This window comes from Dipodomys spectabilis, unplaced genomic scaffold (genome assembly GCF_019054845.1).
Source record: "Dipodomys spectabilis isolate Male_0828 unplaced genomic scaffold, ASM1905484v1 ptg000092l, whole genome shotgun sequence".
NCBI classification, from domain to species: Eukaryota; Metazoa; Chordata; class Mammalia; order Rodentia; family Heteromyidae; genus Dipodomys; species Dipodomys spectabilis.
The window spans coordinates 7,346,093-7,368,891 of NW_024870769.1; the positions used below are offsets into that span (position 1 = coordinate 7,346,093).

The 22,799-nt window shown below is 39.5% G+C and overlaps 1 protein-coding gene and 1 non-coding gene across 2 annotated transcripts in view; both read left to right on the forward strand.

Annotated features, from left to right (window-relative positions):
* Positions 1-22,799, forward strand: part of Chn2 (chimerin 2) — a 328,228-nt gene that overhangs the window by 167,655 nt on the left and 137,774 nt on the right. The window contains exon 3 of the mRNA XM_042685079.1: positions 9,002-9,057. Within this exon, the coding sequence (XP_042541013.1) occupies positions 9,002-9,057 (56 nt within the window). The remainder of the gene's footprint in view (positions 1-9,001; positions 9,058-22,799) is intronic.
* On the forward strand, positions 3,041-3,186 carry LOC122112238. The gene has a single exon (XR_006148133.1). It is a non-coding gene; the product is annotated as a U4 spliceosomal RNA (small nuclear RNA).

The window sequence follows — 22,799 nt, forward strand, 5'->3', positions numbered from 1 at the left end:
TCTTAACATGTCTTCTATGCCATTCCCAACTAGGTACCAACAACAGCAGGACTATTGCTTTCTCTTTCAAAAGCAGCCAACAGAGATTAAGTTCCAGCTCTAACTGAAATGGGTTTCCTTACTCTATTACCATGCTCAGGGAGTTGATATCTGTTAACTTTACTAAACTGCTCAGGACCTATTGCTGGAACTCAGGGAAGGATCATGTCTATCCAACTCATGTGATTGAAGATCTTTAAGTAATACTGGGATAAGAAAGATAACTACAGACTTAGGGTAAGAAGCTCTTCCAATGTTATATATAATGCAGAGCACATTATGTATGTATCATTCAACAGGTGAATATGAAGTCTCTGCCTTAAGCCAGACAGTTGCTATGAGTTGTAAGGCCAGTAGGATGTCTAAAGGATTTAAGATCTCACACTATGGTCCTCAGTTCCTTCCTTTGCCATTTTTTTCATAGTAGCTAATGCTATCAATTACTGAGATATTGTCTTCGAATACTCTTATGCCACTGTATCTGCAGCAAATTCTCATCTCTCGAGACCAAACCCTAAAATATGGTTGAGAAAGTGATGGATTCAATGTCCTAAGAAAAAGTGTTCACATCTGGAACTTTAAGCCAAAACAGTATAAACTGTTTGCTCCAACCATACAGCTTCAAAAGCCAGCCATCATGGGTATACTCTGGAAGATTTTCTTTTTCGAGAGGGTGAATGTCAATTCATTTCAGCTACGGATGTGCTATGGCTGACAGCTGTCCCAGGAGCCTTTCCTTGTGCAGCAGATCAAGCGGTCATAGCTTGTGACTGTTTTTCCAAATAGGACTTTGGAGCCTTGAAGATCTTGAGTTGCAGATTTTCTGTATTAGAATCACCCATGTGAAATGTATCTGACCCATATCTTGGTATTGGAAAATTGAGATCATGGCTGGTCAAACTCCAAAGATTTTCTTTTTGATGGTATTAGGTTTAAACTCAGGGCTTCATGCTTACTACTAGGTGCTCTACCATTTGAGCCATACTTCCAGCCCCTCAGAGGTTTCTGTTTGTGTGTGTGTATGTGTGTGCATGTGTGCACACGTGTGTGTGCATGTTCATGTGTGCATGCAGGCTGTAATGGAGCTTATACTCGGGGCCTCATGTTCTCACATCTCTACCACTTGAGCCAGACCAAAGTTTTTTGTTTTATTTTTTCAAGGCATATATATGCCTGGATCCCTGCCTGGTATGAAGCTCCATAAGCCCTTTCCTTTATCACAATGCGACCGGACAATAGGATAAGGGAATTTAAAGATGACATCCTGTTAGTATAAGACAGAGCTGAAGGGGAGTTGGAGCAAGGTTCTATAATTCAATGCTCACACCTGTGAGGTTTTTTTCCCTGAGAAATGGGAAGGCATAAACAGGGAGCAAAGTGGTACTGGCTCAGTGTCACCGCCTCGTGGCTGGACTCAGCTCCTGGACCCACATGCTCTCTGTAGAGAGAAGTGGTCTGCAGGAGTGGGATTCACTACCACCCAGGCCATGGCCTTCCTCTGTCATCTACAGGAGTGATTGCCTCTGTTTGCAGAGGAGGGCGGACCAAGTTTTCTTCATGAAGAAAAAAGCATATTTGATTTCTCAACCTATCTTGGGAATCTGGCAGTCTCAGTCTCCACTTCCACATTCTTGGATGACCATAACCTCTACCAGCTACAGCAGCTAACAGCTTGCTACCCTGCAAAATATGTTCTGTGTTGTTGTAGCCAGCCATGGAGTGCCTGTTTCATTATGCCATTGCTCTGCTCACAGAACCACCCAGAGACTGACATCCACTGCTGTGTTTTCCTTCTGAAATATGTTTGTTGAATGAAGAAAATTCAAGAAGTGACATTTTCAGATTATGTGACATGCCTCAGTTACATTAGATTTACCTCAGAGATTTTTTTTTCCCTCACACAGGTGTTTGTTTTGTTTCAGCTCATTCTGAAAATGATGGACAAACTCTTGCTATAAGCTAAGATAGGAAATTGGACTTTGTTATTTTGTTTGGCTTCCATTGCAATTGGTTGCCATCTCATTATCTGCACAGACGGACACACAACCCAGATGGCAAACAGGCTTCTAGCCCTATTTGCCAATTTCTCTTTCTTGGAACAGCACAGAGAAACAGGCACTCAATTAATGATGCCTACTACTGAGGGATGAGGCAGGCAAGGTGGCTTCCCTGATTTCTTGGGCTGCAGAGGCCCTTCCCTCTTCCTGTTCCAAGTCATCCCTGGTGGTCTTTTATCAGTTATGTGGTTGGTGATCTACTATCTCTCTCTTTATCAAAGTTCAGAGGGTACTCAGAAGAAAGAGCTGTGTGATTTAGGCTGTTTACCCAGGAAAGAACTGTCCAGAAGTGTTCCATTGCCTGCATTCTTCATTTTTATCCATGGCATCTCAATCTCTTTGACACTCAGTGTCAAAGACACTGTCATTGGTCAAGCCCTGTCAGTCTTCCTGTACAATCAACTATCTTCTCATCTGCACTCCCAGAATAGCGCTTTAACCCACACAATCTCTGTCATGTACAAGTTAAATGTTGTTCTCTTTAACCTTGTCTTGTTGTCTCCAAGGGTCTTCCTGTTCCATGGCTCCTTCCACAAGACAGAGGATGGTGCCCCCCACTTAGGGATGTACATAAGAATCTTTGGAAAACAATATAGTTGTCCTGCTGGAGTGGCAGAGTGGGCATCTCCAAGGATAGAGTCTGGGAATCTGTATTTCATAGACAGTTCTCAAAGATGCTGTTTGGCTCTAGGGCAAGCAGTTCACCTGAAGCCGTTCCACCATCCACTTTATAGAAGCAGGGATGAGGCTGAAACATCTAGGCTGTGAGAGGTCTGATGATCCAGGCTTTGACTCTTGATTTTGGCCCATGGCTTCTGTGACTGTGATGGCACCTACAGCCATCTTCCCTGCTCTATCAGTACGGGAGAATAAGTTTCCATGGAAGATTAAGCCAGCAGATTCATATAAGGTGTCTGGCATATAACTTCTAAGTTCCCAGTAGCAGCTTTGCGCAGTGGCAGTATCGTAGCCAATGAGGTTTATCCGAGGCGCGATTATTGCTAATTGAAACTTTTCCCAGTAGCCATGTCCTTAGTAGTGCTATTCCAAAACAGACTCCTGAGGGCAGGCCACTTCCTCCTCACAGAAGACTGAAGAATGCTTTTACTCTACTCCTTAGCTTGACTTCCTGTGGCCTCTCATATATTATGCTCCCAGCACAGCTACCACTGTGGCCTCCCACCAGCACATTATTTCCTTTTCCTGCTACCACTCTTCCTTCCACTGCCATCCTCTGTCTACTGTAGTTATAAAAACTCTCCTGGAGGAGAGCTCTATTCCCCTTCCCACAGGCAGCCATTCTGACCAGCTGAGGTAGCTGAGCAGCTACCTACTTTTCCCTTGTTAAAGCTCATGTCCCAGCTGGACTTTGTGTCTATAAGCATAACTTACTCCCAGGATTAGGATCCTCAAAGGCACAGATTGTGAGCCCTGAGCCATGAGCTAGAGCCCATTCCATCGGGCTTTGTTATTTTGTTTGTCTTCCAGTGAGTGGCCATCTCGTTACCTGCATAGACAGACACACAACCCAGAGGCAAGCACGTATCTACGAAGTGTCAAGAACTATTGCAGGTTCTAGAGACTCTGCACTAGCAAGGTCCTTGGCCTTGTAGAACTCACACTCTAGTCAAAGGAGTCATATGCAAAAATAATCAATAGTTTTACTTATTGCTGTCATTCATAGTGATGAGTACTGTGAAGAAAAATACAGCAGGAAAAGGGAGAAGAATGATGGATAGAATTCTATACCGGAAACTCGGGGAAGGCTTCCCTGGAGAGAAAGGGTTTAAGTAGAAACAGGAAACAAAGCAGTGAATTAGCCATACAACTAACTTTCCAATTGCAAAGAACCTGAGGCACAGGAACAATAAACTAGGGCTCTGGAAGATAAAGGTTACAGTTTAGGCTAGGGACAAATAGTTAATACTCTGCATTTCTTCCTCATCTGAAAAACCAGAGCCATGATGCCACCAAGTTGTTGGGTTTTTTTTTCTGCATTCTTTAGAAGACTTAATAAAGTATTGTTCCTGAAATGTGACAGACACTTAGACTGAGTATGCTGTTCTCTTCTCTATTCCATTTCTCCCAATTCATCCTCGCAGCCTCCACCTAATGCTGACTGTGGTGTCTGGCATATAGCAGATGCTCACATATTTGCTGGTATGAATTGCAAAGGAGCATTAAGCTAAAAATGCTTCCTTTCTTATAACAGGGACACTTCAGTTTTTTTCCTCCATTAAAAATAGTGTTTACAAAGCCATCCCACCCAAGCCCCCATATAACTGTTGGCTTCCAGAGGCATTGACAATGAGAAGAAAAGGAATCTGTGAATGTAGATTCTGAATTCCACTTGCATCTAAAGCTGTAACTCTAGAAGCTGCTGTTTTGCTTGGTTCCCATTCTATTCTGTAACAGCAGCAACCTAGTGCTAAAAAGCAGCACAGAAGCATGGGGAATGACTCAAAAGGAACAAAGGAACTCAAGCAGCCTCCCTGGTGATTTAAGGAAGGCAGAAGCAGTCCTGAGAGACCCCTGGAAATTGGTCTCTCCCTCACTACCAGTTCATCCTCACGCTTCCTCTCCTCTTAGCATCCATCTCTCGCGGTGTCTCTCATTATATCTTCTTACTTTAAATAGGCAATGCATATGTTTGGTGCATATGCAGTAGAATAAAATATACATAGAGGACACTCTTCTACTCTTAGTTTCTCTTTCTTTTCATCCCCTGGAAATAGTTGATTTTATTACTTCATTGTTCTTTTGAGAGTTTTCACAGATATAAACAAAAATGAATACATACATGTTATTATTTTACAGACTCAAAATGAATGTATGCTCTCTCTCACACACACTCTCTTTCCCTGTGTGTGTGTGTGTGTGTGTGTGTATGTACACAAAAGCGTCCCTTGGTATCATGGGGAATTGGTTCCAAGAACTTACGACCTGAAGATATCAAAATTTATGGATGCTCAAGTTCTGTATACAAAATAGTTTTTATATATAAACAAGATCTATCTATATGCACATCCATCTTTAAATAATTTTGAGATTATTTACAAATCTAATACAATATAAATGCTATGGAAATAGTTGTTACACTGTTCTATTATTTAAAAATAATAAGAAGAAAAAATCCTACATGGTTAGTACAGATGAATTTTTTCCTAATATCTTTAAACAATGAGTAGTGAAATCCATGAATGGGAAATATGTGACCAACTGCAGGCTGTTTACTTGCTTTCTGTATTGAACCAACTCCTGAATATCATCCTATGGCAGTGTGAGATTCTGAATAGTTACTGTTGAGAGCATGATATCCCCTGGAAGATGTACATAATTACTTAACTACTCCAGCCCAACAGGCATTGGTAACCTATTATCTTAATAGATGGCACCTCACCCGCTCCAGATTTACTATGTACTTCCTAAAGGACTTCTAACTTGTAAATCTCACCCCAAAGTGGACATGATTCTTACAATAGAAGCTATGGTTTTATTTGTATTAATATCCACAGCACCTCAATAAGTTCTGAGGCTACAAAACTAAGCACAATAAAACATGATCCCATTCCTCATATGGGGGCCCTACATATGTTGGGGAAGAGAAATAATTTTTATAACTCACACCAATCGCTTCAGAATTATAATAGAACAATCTGTAGGAAGAAAAATACAAGAATTGTAGAATGATAGAAGGGTGATGTATTGTGTTGCAGTGTGAGAAAGGTCAAGACAAACTTTTGAGCAAAATTGGTAATTGAACTCATGATATTGAGAGGTAGAGCATTAGAGTTAGGAAGGGAGGAAAGGAAGGTACCATAGAGAAAGGGATCCAAAGCCCTGAGATTCAAAGGAGCTCTGCGCACTTGGGAAAGGAGTTGTTCAGCAGAGAGTGTGAAATATTAAGTGTGGAAATAGCCAAAGGTAAGACTATTTATGGCATTATAAGATACTTTGGTCTTTAAGAACATTGTGAGGGCACAGGAGCCTGGAAGCCAGGGAGAAATATGAATTGTTGACATTTTAAAACAATCACCCTTGTCACAAGGCAGAGAACAGGCAGGGCAGGATATAAGAATCTCAAGCTTGGAGTCAGCTAGTGGTGTTATTGAGCACATGTAAGAGCCTTTTAAAGAGCAAATTGAGACACCTAATGGCAAGCTGACCATGTAAGTGTCAGAGAAAAATTCTAGAATACTGGCTAGAAAAACCAAATGATTAGTGGCTCCTTTGCTGATAATCAGGATTCTAAAAGAAGTCTAGATGTGGGCAAACAGATCCTGAGGTCAACTTCTGAAGGATTTGTTTGAGGTCCTTTTGAGTAACTATAGAGGAACCTTTGGGCAGTTGGCCATACAGCTTGGGCCTTAGAGAAGGATTCAGAGCAGCAATGCAAGTCTTTTCAACTAAGTGTTGGATGCAGAGGAAAGAGTCTTTAGAAGCAGGAAAGAGAATGAGACTTGGAGAGGGTTAATGATAAGCCCTATGTATGTCCTATGACCAGTGGACAAGCAGAAGGGGCATAGGCAAAGCAGGCACAGGAGGGAAAAAGGCAAACATGAGGGAAACTAAGAAAGGGCAACACCTTGGAAGTCGATGGAATGTACAATACAAGCTCAATTAACCCCGGCCCAGGTCCATCTCCTGTTCACAGAAGTCCCTCCTTCCTCTTTCCCTCCCATTTTTCATACACTGGTATATTGACATCTGCAGGCTCCTTTTCTAAGGGAAGACATGTTTAGGGGCCACTTATTTTAGCCCTCTGTCATTTTTTATGTTCTTCTGAGCAAAAGGGCTGTATTGCACGCTGCTGTGCTTTCCTGTGTGTGCACCATTATCCTAAAGTGTCATCCTTCACGAGGGCAACACATGTTAGAAATGTGACACATTACAACGCCCACCTGTAAGAGACTTAGATACTACGCTAAGCTGGGGAGTCTACATTTAAATTAGGCGAGATAATGACATGTTAAGCTGAAGGCCTCAGACAGCCATGATAGCAAGATACATTCCTTCACTTCCATATCTTTCTAAGTGTCTGCCCACAATTAAACTTCCTTTATGTTATTTTTAGGCCTAACAATAAATAATAAAATTGTGCTTATCTTGTTCTGTTTAATAGAAAGATTTTTATGTGTTTATTTATTTATTTATTTTTATGCCAGACCCAGGGCTTGAACTCAAGTTTGTTTTTTTTTTGGGGGGGGGGAGGATTTGGCTCAAAGCTAATGTTCTAGTGGTAGTGTTCTACTGCTTGAACCAAGTTCCACTTCTGACTTTTTTAGTGGATAATTGGAGAGAAGAGTCTCATGGACTTTCCTGTTCAGGCTGGCTTCAAACTGTGCTCCTCATGTTTTAGCCTCCTGAGTGGCTAGGATTATAGGTATAAGCCATTAGCACCCAGCTTAGGTCCACTAGTTTTCACCTATTGATTCATTTACTATTCTAAAATTAGGTATTTTCTTTTCAAGATTCTGAAGATATAATCAACCTGTTTTGTTTCAAACTATTTTCATAGAAGCAGAATCCAAGGGTATTGGCATATAGGTAGCTTTTCCCTAGAAGACAAGTAATCAGAGCTAGAGTGTGTGGTTCAGAGGTAAGAGTAATTAACTAGCATGTATGAGGCCCTGTATTCTTTCCCAGATACCATAACAACAACATTCACCAAAGAGAGAGAGAGAAGAAGGGGAGACAGGGGGGAGGGAGGGAGAGAGAGAGAGGAAAGAAAGGAGAGGGAGAGAGAATCACACATTGAAAAATGACCACAAATAACAGTCCGACTAAAGCAGGTTAGAAGAGACTTGCCATCTAAAAGGGTTGAGGAAAATAATGAATGACAGCTGGGCACTGGTGGCCCACAACTGTAATCCTAGCTACTCAGGAGGCTGAGATCTGAGAAGATAGTGATTTGAAGCCAGCCCAAGCAGGAAAATCTGTGAGACTCTTACCTCTAACAAACTACTCAGAAAAAGCCAGAAGTGGGGCTGTGACTCAAGTGGTAGAGTACTAGCCTTGAGCCAAAGGAGCTCAGGGACAATTCTCATGCCCCTGAGTTCAAGTCCAGGACCCACCCCCCCACACACACTATGACAATGGTGGAGATGAACTTTACAACTTGGGGTGGGGGTGGGGGGCATTGGGAGGGAGGGAAAGTAGGAGAAGAATGAGGGAGGGGTAACAATATTTGACAAGAAATGTACTCACTACCTTAAGTGTATAACTGTAACCTCTCTGCCCATCACTTTAACAATAAAAGTAAATTTTAAAAAATACAGACAATAGATGGGTAGTAGCCAAATAGACGGAGGTGAGGGGCAGGGGAACAATTTGGTGCTTCCTGTTTCATTCGCTCCCAGAAACCCTCGATTTTGCATATACCTGCCTTGTTCTTTTTCCTGCCTATCTAGAGACACTACCATTAATTTCAGGGATTCTATCATAGGGTCTTATTAGTCAGATACTCACAAGTAAAATTGCATCTCTAAGATAGTCAAAAGAATTTTAGCTATATCTAGTCTTCCAAGAAAGTCATACAATGAACAATGCCAATAACAATTATGAAACTAAATTGACCTTATAAGAATAAAAAATCAGTTTTGCCAGTTTACATTCATGGTGACTAATTTCCATATAAATGATCTGGCTTTAGCCAGTCTTAAAAAAATGTCCCTGTGTGCTCTTTCTCTTTCCTTCTGTCCCTGTTTCCCTCCATCTCTCTCTCTCTCTCTCTCTCTCTCTCTTTCTCTCTCTCTCTCTCTCTCCCTTTCTCTCTGTCTCTCTCTTTAATAGCTACAGTTCTGAAGATGACTGTAAGTGGAAATATTCAATTGTCTGAATACATTCACCTGTGTTGCAGTTTTCTAATTATAATATTCATTTATTTTCTCTTTTTTCCCTGGCAGTGTATCAGTTGCAGCAAGAGGCACCTCGTCCCAAGAGGATAATTTGTCCTCGGGAGGTCAGTATCCAGCTATATCCCACACACTTTGTCAAATGTGATAAATTGTCAGCATTGTTGATAATATCGGAAGGATTTCAGGTTTCCTGGGAGTTGATTTCTATTAATGTTTGTTAGAGTGTCACCAAATTTAACATCTTTTTAATCTGTATTTTAAAAGACATGTTATTTTTAAAATACTGACAAGCTAATGTAGAATCACAAGTCTCACATCTGTAAACATTGCAGAGATAATTTGAACAGCCTTTGAAAGCCCTAAAAAAAGGTACATTCTGTTCGTTTTTTTGCTGTTGTTACTATTATTGTTTAGATTCTTATGATTATGAAATGTTTCTAGCTGATGAAGTACAGAGAACAATAAGCATTTGCATATTGCCAGCACCTATAGTTAATAAAGGTTTATGATTTGTCATATTTACATAACATTTATAAAATAATATGCCTTTCATGGAGTGTTTATATTTTTTAGTCTTAGAGAGATCTGTAAAAATTCATCAACTTGGACTGGGAATGGTGGCTTATACACAAGTTGGAGATTGGTTCTAGGCCAGTCTAGTCAAAAACATTGTGAGACCCTATATGAAAAATGTACTGAAGCAAAAAGCAAGCCTAGGGGCATTGTTCAAATAGTAGAATACCTATTTAGCAACCTCAAGGACTTGAGTTCAAACCCTGGTCACCCCCAAAAGGACAACACAATGATAACAGCAGACCAGCAAATTGTGATAGCCCATTCCTTTGGCTCCAGCTACTTGACAGCCTGGGGTAAAAGAATGAAGATCTAAGGATCAAAGCAAAAGACTCATACTTGAAAAATAAGCTAAAAGCAAAAAGACTATGGATATGGCCCAAGTGGTAGGAGTGCTTCTCCAGCAAACATACGTCTTAGTTCAATACCTAGGTCTGCCAAAAACCATACATAAATGTCCAATATTTTAGATATGCATATATATTTAGGTACACTCATAAAAATTCTGACCAGCCTATAGAAGTTTTACCTGTTATCATTCATGAATCAGTTTTCAAACCACCAGGTGGTTTGAAAGATCTGAAAGATAAAACTAAGGCTGCATTTTCTATTATTATTCTGACCAATTTTTTAATAGCCACAGTCATATCCTTGAACCCCAATGCCCATGAGTCTTTGCTGCTCTTTATTATTACTTTGATTAACTATAGAGTAGCAGACAGCTTTGAAGGTGTAGTATCGGCTCCATCAAAGAGGAAGGCTCCAACGCCAACTCTCCTATGACTTATTCTTGATCATCAGTACTTCCTGAGCCTGGTTTTGAACCTATTTCTAAAATTTGCTACATACCCAGGATTAGTAAACTTTGTTCCTAAAACTTTTACTTTTCTACAAGGGTACTAAAATTCATCAAGTAATTTTATTTTTTTCAAATTTTTTAATTGCGATTAAGTGGTTACATAATTTCCCAAATTTCACAATATTGTGGGATAGTGATGCTCAGTTAAAGTCACAAATACATTCTAACTTTCCTGGAGCAAATTGTCTATCACAGTCTATAACATTTATGAGTTCTATGAGCTTTGCGATACAGTTATTTCTTCCACATTGGGTGATATGTACATTTCTTTTGTTTTGCATAGCATCAGCTGTTCCCTCTTTCCCACTTGTTCCCTCCCTCCCATCGCTGCCATTGAGTTGCTTAGTTCATTTTGGTCAATGTCCAGTGCAGCTGATGGGTCCCACTATTACATGTTTTTCCCTGATTCCCTCTAGTTCTGTGTCGTCTTCCTGGTTCCCCTCTGGTATACACATATATACCATACATGTGATCAGCAGCATGGGGATATTTAGTAGTGATTCGACCAGATGAGTGGAAGTCCTTTGTTTCTTAAGTCCTGTTAATTTTGTCATATCACCTAACATTTTGGATTTAACATCCACTTATCAGGGAGACCATATACCATTTGTCTCTTTGCTCTTGGCTTACCTCGCTCAACATGATTTCTTCTAGCAAGTGATTTCCCTGCAAATGCCATTATTTTGTCATTTCTAATGGCTGCATAATATTCCATTGTGTATCGATACCACAATTTTTGGATCCATTCATCTGTGGTGGGGCATTTGGGTTGTTTCCATATCCTGGCTATTGTGAACAGTGCTGCAATAAACATGGAGGTGCATGTGTCCTTGTATACTGGTTCCTGTTGTTCAGGATAGATGCCTAGAAGTGGTATGACTGGGTCATAAGGGAGGTCAATATTTAGCTTTCTGAGGACCCTCCAGACTGCTTTCCAAAGTGGTTGTATAAGTGTACATTCCCACCAGCAGTGTAATAGGGTTCCTCTTTCTCCACATTCCCTCCAGCATTTGTCGTTGGCTGACTTGAGAATGTAGGCTATTCTGACTGGGTTAAGATGGTATCGCAGGGTTGTCTTTATTTGCATTTCCTTCACAACCAGGGATAGTGAACATTTCCTCATGTGTTTCTTTGCCATTTTTATCTCTTCATCTGAGAAGTCTCTTTTTTATTTTTTTATTTTTTGTGAACACACTGTACAGAGGGGTTACAATTACATGGGCAGGTTAATGCGTACATTTCTTATCAAGCATTGCAGCCTCCTCCTTTGTTTACCCTTCGCCTCCCTTCCCATCCTCCCCCCCCAACCAATCCTCCCCGCTTCCCCCCCCCCACCAACATTGTAACACTCGTTTTCGACATGACAATTTGTACTTCTCATTGTTGCAACAGGTCCACCTGTATCCTTAAACGACTTGTTTTTCCCCATCTCCTCTACAAGTTATACTGACATCAAATATAGTGAAAGCACGGGTTATACTGTGGGGGAGGGACATACAAAGCTACAAAGAGATAATCTTATAAGTACATTAGAAACAAATGCCTGAAAGGAAAAAAACATTAAAATACATATCTAAGGGTTCATTTTCCTAACATCACCTTATCTGACCTTTTCTGCCTGACTCATACATATACTAGATATTGCAAATAAGGGAAACCATGGGACCTATGTTTCTTTGGGCCTGGCTTACTTCACTAAATATAATTTTTTCCAAGTTTTTCCATTTCCTAACAAATGGAGCAATGTCATTCTTTCTGATGGAGGTATAGAATTCCATTGTGTATATATACCACATTTTCTTGATCCATTCATCTACTGAGGGGCATCTGGGCTGGTTCCATATCTTAGCTATGGTAAATAATGCTGCAATAAACATAGTTGTGCTGGTAGCTTTAGTGTGGTCTTGTTTGTAAACATTTAGGTAAATGCCCAAAAGTGGGATTGCTGGTTCATAGGGGAGCTCTATGTGAAGTCTTTTGAGGAACCTCCATACTGCTTTCCAAAGTGGTTGAACAAGTTTACATTCCTACCAACAATGAAGTAAGGTTCCCTTCTGTCCACATCCCCTAGAGCATCTGTTGTTGTTAGAGTTCTTGATTTTTGCCATTCTAACTGGGGTGAGGTGGTATCTCAATGTTGTTTTGATTTGCATTTCTTTTATGGCTAGGGATGTTGAGCATTTCTTCATGTGTCTATTGGCCATCTTTCTTTCTTCTTCAGAAAAGTTTCTCTTTAAGTCTTTAGCCCACTTATTTATTGGGCAGTTGTTTCTTTGAGGATTTGTTGTTGGGGGATTTCATTTTTTGAGTTCCAAGTATATTTTAGATATGAGACCCTTGTCTGTTGTATGGCTAGTAAAGATCTTCTCCCAATCCGTGGGCTTTCTATTGATCTTGCTAGCTATGTCCTTTGACATGCAGTAGCTCTGCAACTTCATGCAATCCCATTTGTCCAACCTTTCTTTGATTTGTTGTGTTTCCGGGTCACTATTCAGAAAATTTCGGCCTGAGCCAAGGAGACCTAGGGTTTCTCCTATTCCATCCTGTAATGTTTTCAGAGTGTCTGCTTTGACTTCGAGGTCTTTGATCTATTTGGAGTTGATTCTGGTGCAGGGTGATATATAAGGATCTAGCTTTAGTTTTCTACATGTAGTTAACCAATTTTGCCAGCACCATTTACTGAAGAGGCTGTTTTTCTTCCATTCTATTGTTTTAGCTCCCTTATCGAAGATTAGATGGCTATAGGTCTGTAGGTTCATTTCTGGGTTTTCAATTCTATTCCATTGGTCCTGAGGTCTGTTCTTATGCCAATACCAAGCTGTTTTGATTATTATGGCTTTATAGTAGAGTTTGAAATTTGGTATTGATATTCCTCCAGCAGTGTTCTTTCCGTTGAGGAGTGTTTTTGCTATTCGGGGTCTTTTATTGTTCCATATGAATTTTTGGATTGCCTCTTCTATTTCCTTGAAGAATGAGGTTGGAATTTTGATAGGTATTGCGTTGAATTTGTAGATAGCCTTGGGAAGTATTGCCATTTTCACGATGTTAATCTTTCCAATCCAGGAGCATGGGAGATTTTGCCATTTTTTAAGTTCTGTGTTGATTTCCTTTTTCAAGATTTTAAAGTTTTCATCATAGAGGTCCTTCACTTCTTTGGTTAAGTTAATTCCTAGGTATTTTATTTTTTGTGGGGCTATTACAAATGGAGTTGCTTTCCTAATTTCAGCCACACTTTTCTCATTGTTGGCATACAGAAAAGCCATTGATTTTTGGGGGTTAATTTTATAACCTGCTACTTTGCCAAAGTTTTGAATCAGCTTGAGTAATTTGGGAGTGGAGTCTATGGGATTCTTTAAATACAAGATCATGTCATCTGCAAAGAGGGAGAGTTTTATTTCTTCTTTCCCTATTTGGATCCCCTTTATGTCTGCATCTTGTCTTATTGCTGTAGCTAGGCATTCTAATACTAGATTGAACAGAAGTGGAGAGAGTGGACATCCTTGTCTTGTTCCTGAGTTAAGAGGAAATGGCTTTAGTTTTTCACCATTAAGTATAATGCTGGCTGTAGGTTTGTCATATACAGCCTTTATTGTATTGAGGAATGTTCCATGGATTCCTAATTTTTCCAAAACCTTCATCATAAAGGGGTGTTGGATCTTGTCGAATGCTTTTTCTGCGTCTATTGAGATAATCATGTGGTTCTTATTCTTGTTCCTGTTGATGTGATGAATAATATTAATTGATTTGCGTATATTGAGCCAGCTTTGCATCCCTGAAATGAATCCTGTTTGATCGTGGTGTATGATTTTTTGGATGAATTGTTGAAGTCGGTTGGCCAAAATTTTGTTGAGAAGTTTTGCATCAATGTTCATCAAAAAAATGGGTCTATAGTTCTCTTTCTTTGATGAGTCCCTGCCTGGTTTTGGGATGAGGGTTATGATGGCTTCATAGAATGTGTTCGGTAGTGAACTTTCTCTTTTAATTTCATTGAAGAGTTGGAGGAGTATTGGTGTGAGCTCTGCTTTGAAGGCTTTGTAGAATTCCACTGTAAACCATCTGGTTCTGGACTTTTCTTAGGTGGAAGTTCTCTTATTGCTGTTTCTATTTCAGTGCTTGATATGGGCCTGTTAAGCTGGTTTAACTCATCTTGGTTTAGTTTTGGCATGTCAATATTTGCTAGGAAAAGGTCCATTTCTGTCAAGTTCTCAAACTTATTAGCATAAAGTTTTGAGAAGTATTCCCTTATAATGTTCTGAATCTTGGTTGTTTCCGTGGTGTTGTTTCCATTCTCATCTCTGAGTTTATTTATTTGGGTGTATTCTCTTCTTTTTTTGATAAGATTTGCTAAGGGTTTGTCAATTTTGTTAATTTTTTCAAAGAACCAACTCTTTGTTTTGTTGATTCTTTCTATAGTTTTTTTGGATTCTAATTCATTTAATTCTGATTTAATTTTAATTATTTCTTTCCGTCTACTGGATTGGGGTTTATCTTGCTGCTCTTTTTCAAGGAGGTTTAGATGTGTCATTAAATTGTTGGTTTCAGATCTCTCCAATTTGTTGATGTAGGAGCTCAGAGCTATAAACTTGCCTCTGAGTACTGCCTTTGCTGTGTCCCAGAGGAGCTGGTAATTTGTGTGTTCATTTTTGTTGAATAGCATGAACATTTGAATTTCCTTTCTAATCTCTTCCATGACCCACTGGTGATTCAGCAGTGTGTTGTTCAGCCTCCATGTGATACCGGACTTTCTTTGGTGGCTTTTGGCGTTGAGTTCTAATTTTATTCCCTTGTGGTCAGAGAGAATGCAAGGTATAACTTCGATGTTTCTGAATTTAGACAAGTTTGCTTTGTGGCCTAAAATGTGGTCTATTTTAGAAAACGTTCTATGTGCTGCTGAGAAAAACGTGTATTCTGATGCTGCTGGGTGAAATGTTCGGTAGATATCTGTTAAATCTAGTTGATCTATGCAGCTGTTTAGATCTGTGGTTTCTCTGTTGAGTTTTTGCCGAGTTGATCTATCTAGTGGGGAGAGTGGTGTGTTAAAATCCCCAACAATTAATGTCTTTGGTTTTATATGGGATTTGAGGGAAAGTAGTGTTTCTTGGATAAATTTGGGTGCTCCATTGTTTGGTGAGTAGATATTTAGAATTGTAGTATCCTCCTGAAGGAGAGATCCCTTGATTAGTATGTAGCGACCTTCTTTATCTCTTCTCACGCATTTTAATTTGAAGTCTATTTTATCTGATATTAGGATTGCAACTCCCGCCTGTTTATGGGGGCCCTTTGCTTGGTAGATTTTGTTCCAGCTTTTGACATTGAAAATGTGTTTGTTTTTACGGGCAAGATGTGACTCCTGCAGGCAGCAGATAGAAGGGTCTTGTTTTTTAATCCAACTAGGCAGTCTATGCCGCTTAATTGGAGAGTTCAGTCCGTTAACGTTAAGAGAAAGGACTGAGAGGTATTTGGGAGTTCCTGCCATGTTATCTACCTTCTTGGGGGCTGCGAAAACTGGGTTCTTCCTATGGTTCTTGGATTCTCAGTTTGGGTGCAGTTTCTTGGCCTTTATTGTGGTCTTGTTGGTTTTCTATGTGTAGGACATCTTTAAGAATCTTTTGTAGGGCTGGTTTGGTGGAGATGTTTCAATTTTTCTTTGCTATGGAAGGTTTTTATTTGGCCTTCAGTTATGAAGGAGAGTTTAGCTGGGTACAGTATTCTTGGTTGATAGTTGTTTGTTTTTAGGGCATGGCATACATCATTCCAGGCTCTTCTTGCTTTGATTGTCTCTGCTGAGAAATCTGAGGTGATTCTAATTGGTTTCCCTTTATAGGTGATTATCTTTTCTCCTTGACAGCTTTAAGGATCTTTTCCTTGGTCTGAGTTGATCCTGTGTGGATTATAATGTGACAATGGGATGTCCTATTCTGGTCTGGTCTGTTTAGAGTTCTAAAAACTCTTGTATCTGAATAGGCCTATCTTTTTGCATGTTTGGGAAGTTCTCTGCTAGGATCCTGTTAAACAAATTTCCTAGGCCATTAACTTCTGTTTCTAGGTGTTCCTCTACACCCATTATCCTTAGATTGGGCCTTCTGATGGTGTCTTCCAAGTGTTGGATAGATCTATCATATTTCTTGGACTTGTCTTGGATGGTTGTATGTTCTTTCTCTATAATATCTAGGCTGTCTTCAATCCCTGAGATTTGATCTTGAGAAGTCTCTCTTTAGTTCCTTTGCCCATTTAGTAATTGGTTTGTTAGGTTTGGGAGGGATTAGTTTCTTGAGTTCCCTGTATATACTGGATATTAACCCCTTGTCTGATATATTGCTGGTAAATATGTTTTTTCCCAATAGTTGGTTGTCTTTCTAGCTTGGTTGCGATAGCTTTAGCTGTGCAGAAGCTTTTTAGTTTAAGGTAGTCCCATTTGTTGAGTCTCTCTCCAATTTGTTGTGGCCCTGGGACTCTGTTCAGGAAGTTTCTGCCTGTGCCTATAAGTTCAAGTGTCTCTCCTACTCTGTCCTGCAGTAGTTTCAGAGATTTAGGTTTAATGTTAAGGTCTTTAATCCATTTTGAGTTGATGTTGGTGCAGGATGATAGGCTGGGGTCCACTTTTAGTTTTCTAAATGTGGCTGCCCAGTTTTCCCAGCACCAGTGGTTGAAGAGGCTGTGTTTCTTCCATTGTATGTCTTTGGCTCCTTTGTCAAATATCAGCTGGCTGTAGGCAGGTGGATTTATTTCTGGATCTTCTATTCTATTCCATTGGTCTTTGGGTCTGTTTATGTGCCAGTACCATGCTGTCTTTCATCAAGTAATTTTAATTCAGAGTAGACTGGACCTTTTCATACCTGGATTATCACTGAAGAGGAATAGATACTTAGTGATTATGTTAAAAGAACAGAATAAGCCGGGTGCTGGTGGCTCACGCCTGTAATCCTAGCTACTCAGGAGGCTGAGATCTGAGGATCGCGGTTCAAAGCCAGCCCGGGAAGGAGAGACCGTGAGCCTCCTATCTCCAATAAACCACCAGAAAGCCGGAAGTGGCACTGTAGCTCAAGTGGTAGAGCGCTCGCCTTGAGCTGAAGAGCTGAGGGACAGCGCCCAGGCCCAGAGTTCAAGCCCCACGACCGACAAAAAAAAAAAAAACAGAATAAGTTCCAATTTATTTGGTAGTTTTATGTTGACATTAACTCATTTTTTTCAAATAATTAGAATAGGCTAAATATATGTATTTATCTGAAATAAGATTTTTTTTCCAGTGAGACTGACAGAAGAAGTTACTAAAAGGTTCTTCACTCTTACTTTTTATTTAGTGTTTCCACCAGAAAAATTATCAATACATATAGGGATATGAGATTTCAGGTCTCTCAAGGAAATGAGTATTTGTAAAAATAGAGTGTAACTAGGAGCTCTATGTAGAGGTATTAACAAAAGTTCTCTAGGCAAGTCTAAGCTCCAGAGCTTGCAACCCAAGGAAACAACTAACAGTCCTTCATTTGTTCATCTATTTTGCTAACTTTCATGGAATGGTTGCTTTGTTTTATCATTCAGAGGTAGGGTAACTTTTTCTTTGCCAAGGGCCATTTGGATGTTTATAACCTCAAATATGGGTTATGTAAAATCATCAATACAGGCCTACAGCCACAGGCAAACAATGAGAAGCATATAAGAAGCATATATAAGGGCTGGGATGTAGCTCAGTGGCAAAGCGCTTGCCTAGCAAGTGCAACGTCCTGGGTTCGGTCCCCAGTACCAAAAAAGAAAAGGCAAAAAAAAATACAGTTAAAAAAAAAAAAAGAAGCATATATAAGTCTCTTTCCAGGTACCAAATGATTTTTGTGGGCTTTATTTGGCCCACGGCCAGGCTTCCTCACACCCGGATTTGATGTTAGAAACATAGCAAACAACTTGGCCATTGTCATTTTGAGTGTCATAATAAAAGAAAACAAAACTGAAATGTAAATGAATGTATACTTAAGGTTTTATTTCTGTGAGGGATGGGGAGGGGAGGAAGGAAGGGAGTCTGGCGGAGGGAGAGAAGAGTATGTGTGTAGAAAGAATCTCGTTGAATCTTTTTGTTCCTCAAACTCTTTGTCCTTTGTAATAGTAGCAGAGTGAATGGATTGATTAAGATTCTCTTCATAGAAACCCTTCCTTAGGGTCAAGTGAAGTGCTTTAGACATCCAGGGATGAAGGTCTATCATGTATTTAACTCTGCATGGCCATCATTCTCTGTTATCATCAAATAACATGCTGCATGTACAGCTTTTCCTCCCCTTTGTCTGTCTTTTAAACAAAGCAACCAAGCTTTTAACCTTTCTACCTTTACCAATTTGACACATTAAGAAGTGATGCATGGTTGATGCTTGATCCATAGGTAGTTGACCTCTAGAAACTCCGTCTCCTGTTTCTTTCACAAAACCTTATATGAACAGAATATTCATTGGCTCCACTTCCTCAGCAGGAAGTATCAGGTCCATCCAGCCAGGCAGGTGTCAGGTGACAAAGGGTCAACTTTGCCTGAGGAACAGGTGCAGCTTAGAGAAGTGCCAGCAAGTGCAGCCTGGGTTCACGTTGTTCTCCAGTGTGATGTTAACTGCAAGTGATTCCTGCTTAAATTGCTGTGCCCCCTAGGACTTGGCCATCTGCCAGCGGAGCTGCTACCTCCTCTTGGATTCTGGGGAAAGCACTGCTCCAGTTGCAGATGGCATTTAGGCAAATGCCTAACACACCAGCCTGCTCAGGGTTCAGACTTAATGAGGACAGAAAGCTTTCCCATTCAAACATGTGGGCAGATAGATTAATGCTTTATTAGGACTTACACAAAGCCATATATGCTACTCTTTTGAACAGTGAATTATGATTCCTTTTGTTTGAGTGCCAGTGATTAGGCCTTGAACTCAGGGCCTGGGCACTGTCTCTGACTTTTCTGCTCAAGGTTGGCCCTCTACCACTTAAGGCACACCTCTACTGGCTTTTTACTGGTTAATTGGAGATAAGAATCTCACAGATTTTCCTGCCTGGGTTAGCTTTGAACCATGGTCTTCAGAAAAGCTAGGATTCCAGGTATGAGCCATTGGTATACTGTTAAATTATGATTTTTTAAAAATTATTTTTTCTGGCTCCACTCTTAGCTCCTATGGCTCCACATCGTCTGGGGCATTCAGGCTGGGTGACTGCAGCATCCTCATGCTGTGTTGTCCCTGTCATGGCTTGCATCTTCCTAAATTGTAGGCCTCCCAGGGTAGAATCCTCAAGTTCACAGGATCAGTAACCATGCAAGTGTTCCAAGTGAATTTTGCAGTGACAAGAGATAGGAAACAAGATTACTCTGAGCTAAAGCCACGGGCCAACTTAATTAAATAACTGATTGCAAAACACAAATACCAATCACTTAATAGACTCCACTGAGGAGCTAGTTGACACAAAGGTACAGACTAACTCTACAAGCAAAATTCAAAGATGTAGTATTCCCAGGAAGGAAGGGAGGTCAGCTGCAAGGTCATCTTGGACTGATGGTGACCTCTTGCCCTATCACCTTCTACTGATGTGACTTAGAGCCACTTATTCTCCCAGAGGGAAGAAGGTTGAATCTAAGCATAAATATCTGCTTTGCAGGGTTGCTATCAATGTATTAAGGCCTCCCACATCATGGCTATTCAATTGATGTATATGATTCAGGGCGGATTTAGAAACTGTGAAGAATAGACTCTGAGACAGTTACTGGGGACATCTGAGGGATGATAATGTTTTTTGAATGTGATAGTAAAGTGGCAGTAATAAAGAAGAGAGTAAGATGCCCTGATCAGAAATTGAACCACCAGGCAAAAAGATACAGAGAATGAGGAACAGAAGGTGCAAGCAGCTGAACAATGACCCTAGCTTCAATTAAACCAGGTGGGGTCAGCCGTGGAAATAACAGTTCATTGCTTTCTTGAGATTCATCACTGTAAATTAATATTTATGGAGCTGCTCTAACACCTGGCAGTCTACAAACATTTCATAAGTGCTCCTTGCCAAGACATTCAAAACAATTTCCAATATGCAGAATTCTCACTTGCCCTTTTGTCAATTATCTATCACTTACCTCATGAGCATGTATTAATTACCAAATGTATGCCTGGATGATCTGCAAGGCTCTGTGCAGAATATTGATTTTTTTAATCTGTTTCTCTAGTTAGGATTTCTCTGCTGGGCTCCCAACATGTCTGTCCATTTGTCCACCTGGTGTTTGTTGATTGATAGCTCACAAGTCAGATGAGCTTAACATTCCAAAGAAACCATCCAGTAGCACCTCACTTCATAAACAATGGCTTCTTTTTCCCACCCTTTCTCTTCTATCTTTAGCAGGTGTCAAATCATATATATCTTGCACATATCCCAGATTTTCTGCATAACCAGGCTTCAGACCCAATAATATCCCATGCAAATTGGGATATTTGGACACTCTGTCATATTATTATATTTATTTTGTCTATAGTACAGTAATCTCACCTTGTCCTGAAAGGATATATGCCAAAACATTCTGTGGATGCCTGAAACAGCAGAGAGTTTGAACTTGTATATGTATTGTGTGTACCTATGACAAATTTTAACTTACCAACTAGACACAGGAAAAGATTAACAACAGCTAATAATAAAATTAAACAATAGAACCATATTGATGTATTATAATATGAGCTATTTCAAATTTAAGAATTTTTTTTATCTCTACACTTTCCTAGTTAACATTTTCAGACCATGATTGACCATGGGTAATTGAAACCAAAGGAAGAAAAAGTAGAGCTGGGGATGGGGCTGTTGTATGTAACACACTCTTTAAATATACTTTGTAAAGTATTCTTGCATCATTATTCTTTGTGTATCTTTCTGTAGGACAATGCATATTGCGGAAACTTCATCAATCTTAATCATAAGTACATGCCTGGCACTGAGCATAACCGAGCAACAGTGATGATAATCACTAACTACAGCTCAAAATCATGAAAAGGGGATACATAAAGAATTCGGAATCCACAAACTACTGCTAATAGCAGATCAAATTTACTAGATGCTGTTATTAGGGCAGTGAATTGGAGTTTGGCAGTGGTTAACGTCCTTACACACAGACTAATAATTTTTCCTGGAAGAGTCCAAGTTTCTTTATGGGCTTTCTAAAAGGTAAAAATGTCAAGATTTGCTCGCATGACTAATTTAAAGTCAAATTCCACTAGAATTACCTAAAGGATACAGCAAAATAAGCAGAATTCTTTTGTGCCTGTAAGTGATTCAGTGCCATTTGTCTTCTTTTGACATTGCTATAGTTAATATGGGAATACAAAAAGCAATTCCAAAAAAGGGAAATAAAATTACATACTATCATTTTAAATTGTTCTTCATTTTATACAACTTCATTTCCCTTCTCCCTTGTGTAGACAGAACAATCTATTTGAGAAACAGTTTGACACAAAAATAGATTGTGGAGCTAAGGTTTCCAGTCTTTATGATCAGAATCTCTGTTATCAGAGTTAGACAATGTATAGGTGACAATGGGCCAATCTTTTGCATTGTACCTCACTGCCTTATTTAGCCTTCTAGTAAACTGTATTCATTTTTTAAAATTCTACTGCATATTTATATTTCTTCCCACTTTTTGTGCATTTTCTTTAGTTTTTTTCTTTTTTCTAAGTATCTATCCATTTTGTCTTTTTAATATTTTTTGAAAATTTTTCTTTAATGCCTACAAAAGCTTTTCAAGTTTGTTGTTCTTTAAAAAAAAATTTACACCCAGGTTTCACAGTTTTGTGGCTTTAGGCATTTGTCTTGCCTTAGGCATGTTTGGGAGATGTTTAAAAGCCATGATGATTGGCCAGATCTTTCTCAGCATGTTCAATACATCTTAAACCAGAGATTTTAAGTAAATTCATAGGGGTATTTTATTATCCCACCGTGCTTTTACTTTCTTTTATTCACTGAAAACAAATGTTTTCAAACAAAGTGCATTTGGTGGAACATGAAAATTCTGTAAATTCATGATAGCCAAAATATGTCTCTGAAGTCTTGTGAATGACTCTACAAGACACAAACAACAATACAATATTATTACCCTTTAATTGACTTTATGTGTAGTAATAATCAAATACTGTTTCTACCCTGATAAGAAATATTTCCATTCTTTTTATCCTCAACATTTTCTACTGGTCTGTCTTTTCCTTGTTATATTGATACAACCAAGAACAAAAGGCTTTCATCTCACTAATGCACTTGGCCTTTTTTATTAATAAGTTTTCTTTATTGTGAAAATACTGTACAGAGGGGTTACAATTACATGAGCAAGGTAGTGAGCACATTTCTTATCAAGCATTTTTGCCTCTTCCTTGGCCTTTTTTTTGGATGCAATTTTGTTCTGGCCTATAAGCTTCAATTGTTTCTTCTATAGTATAGGAT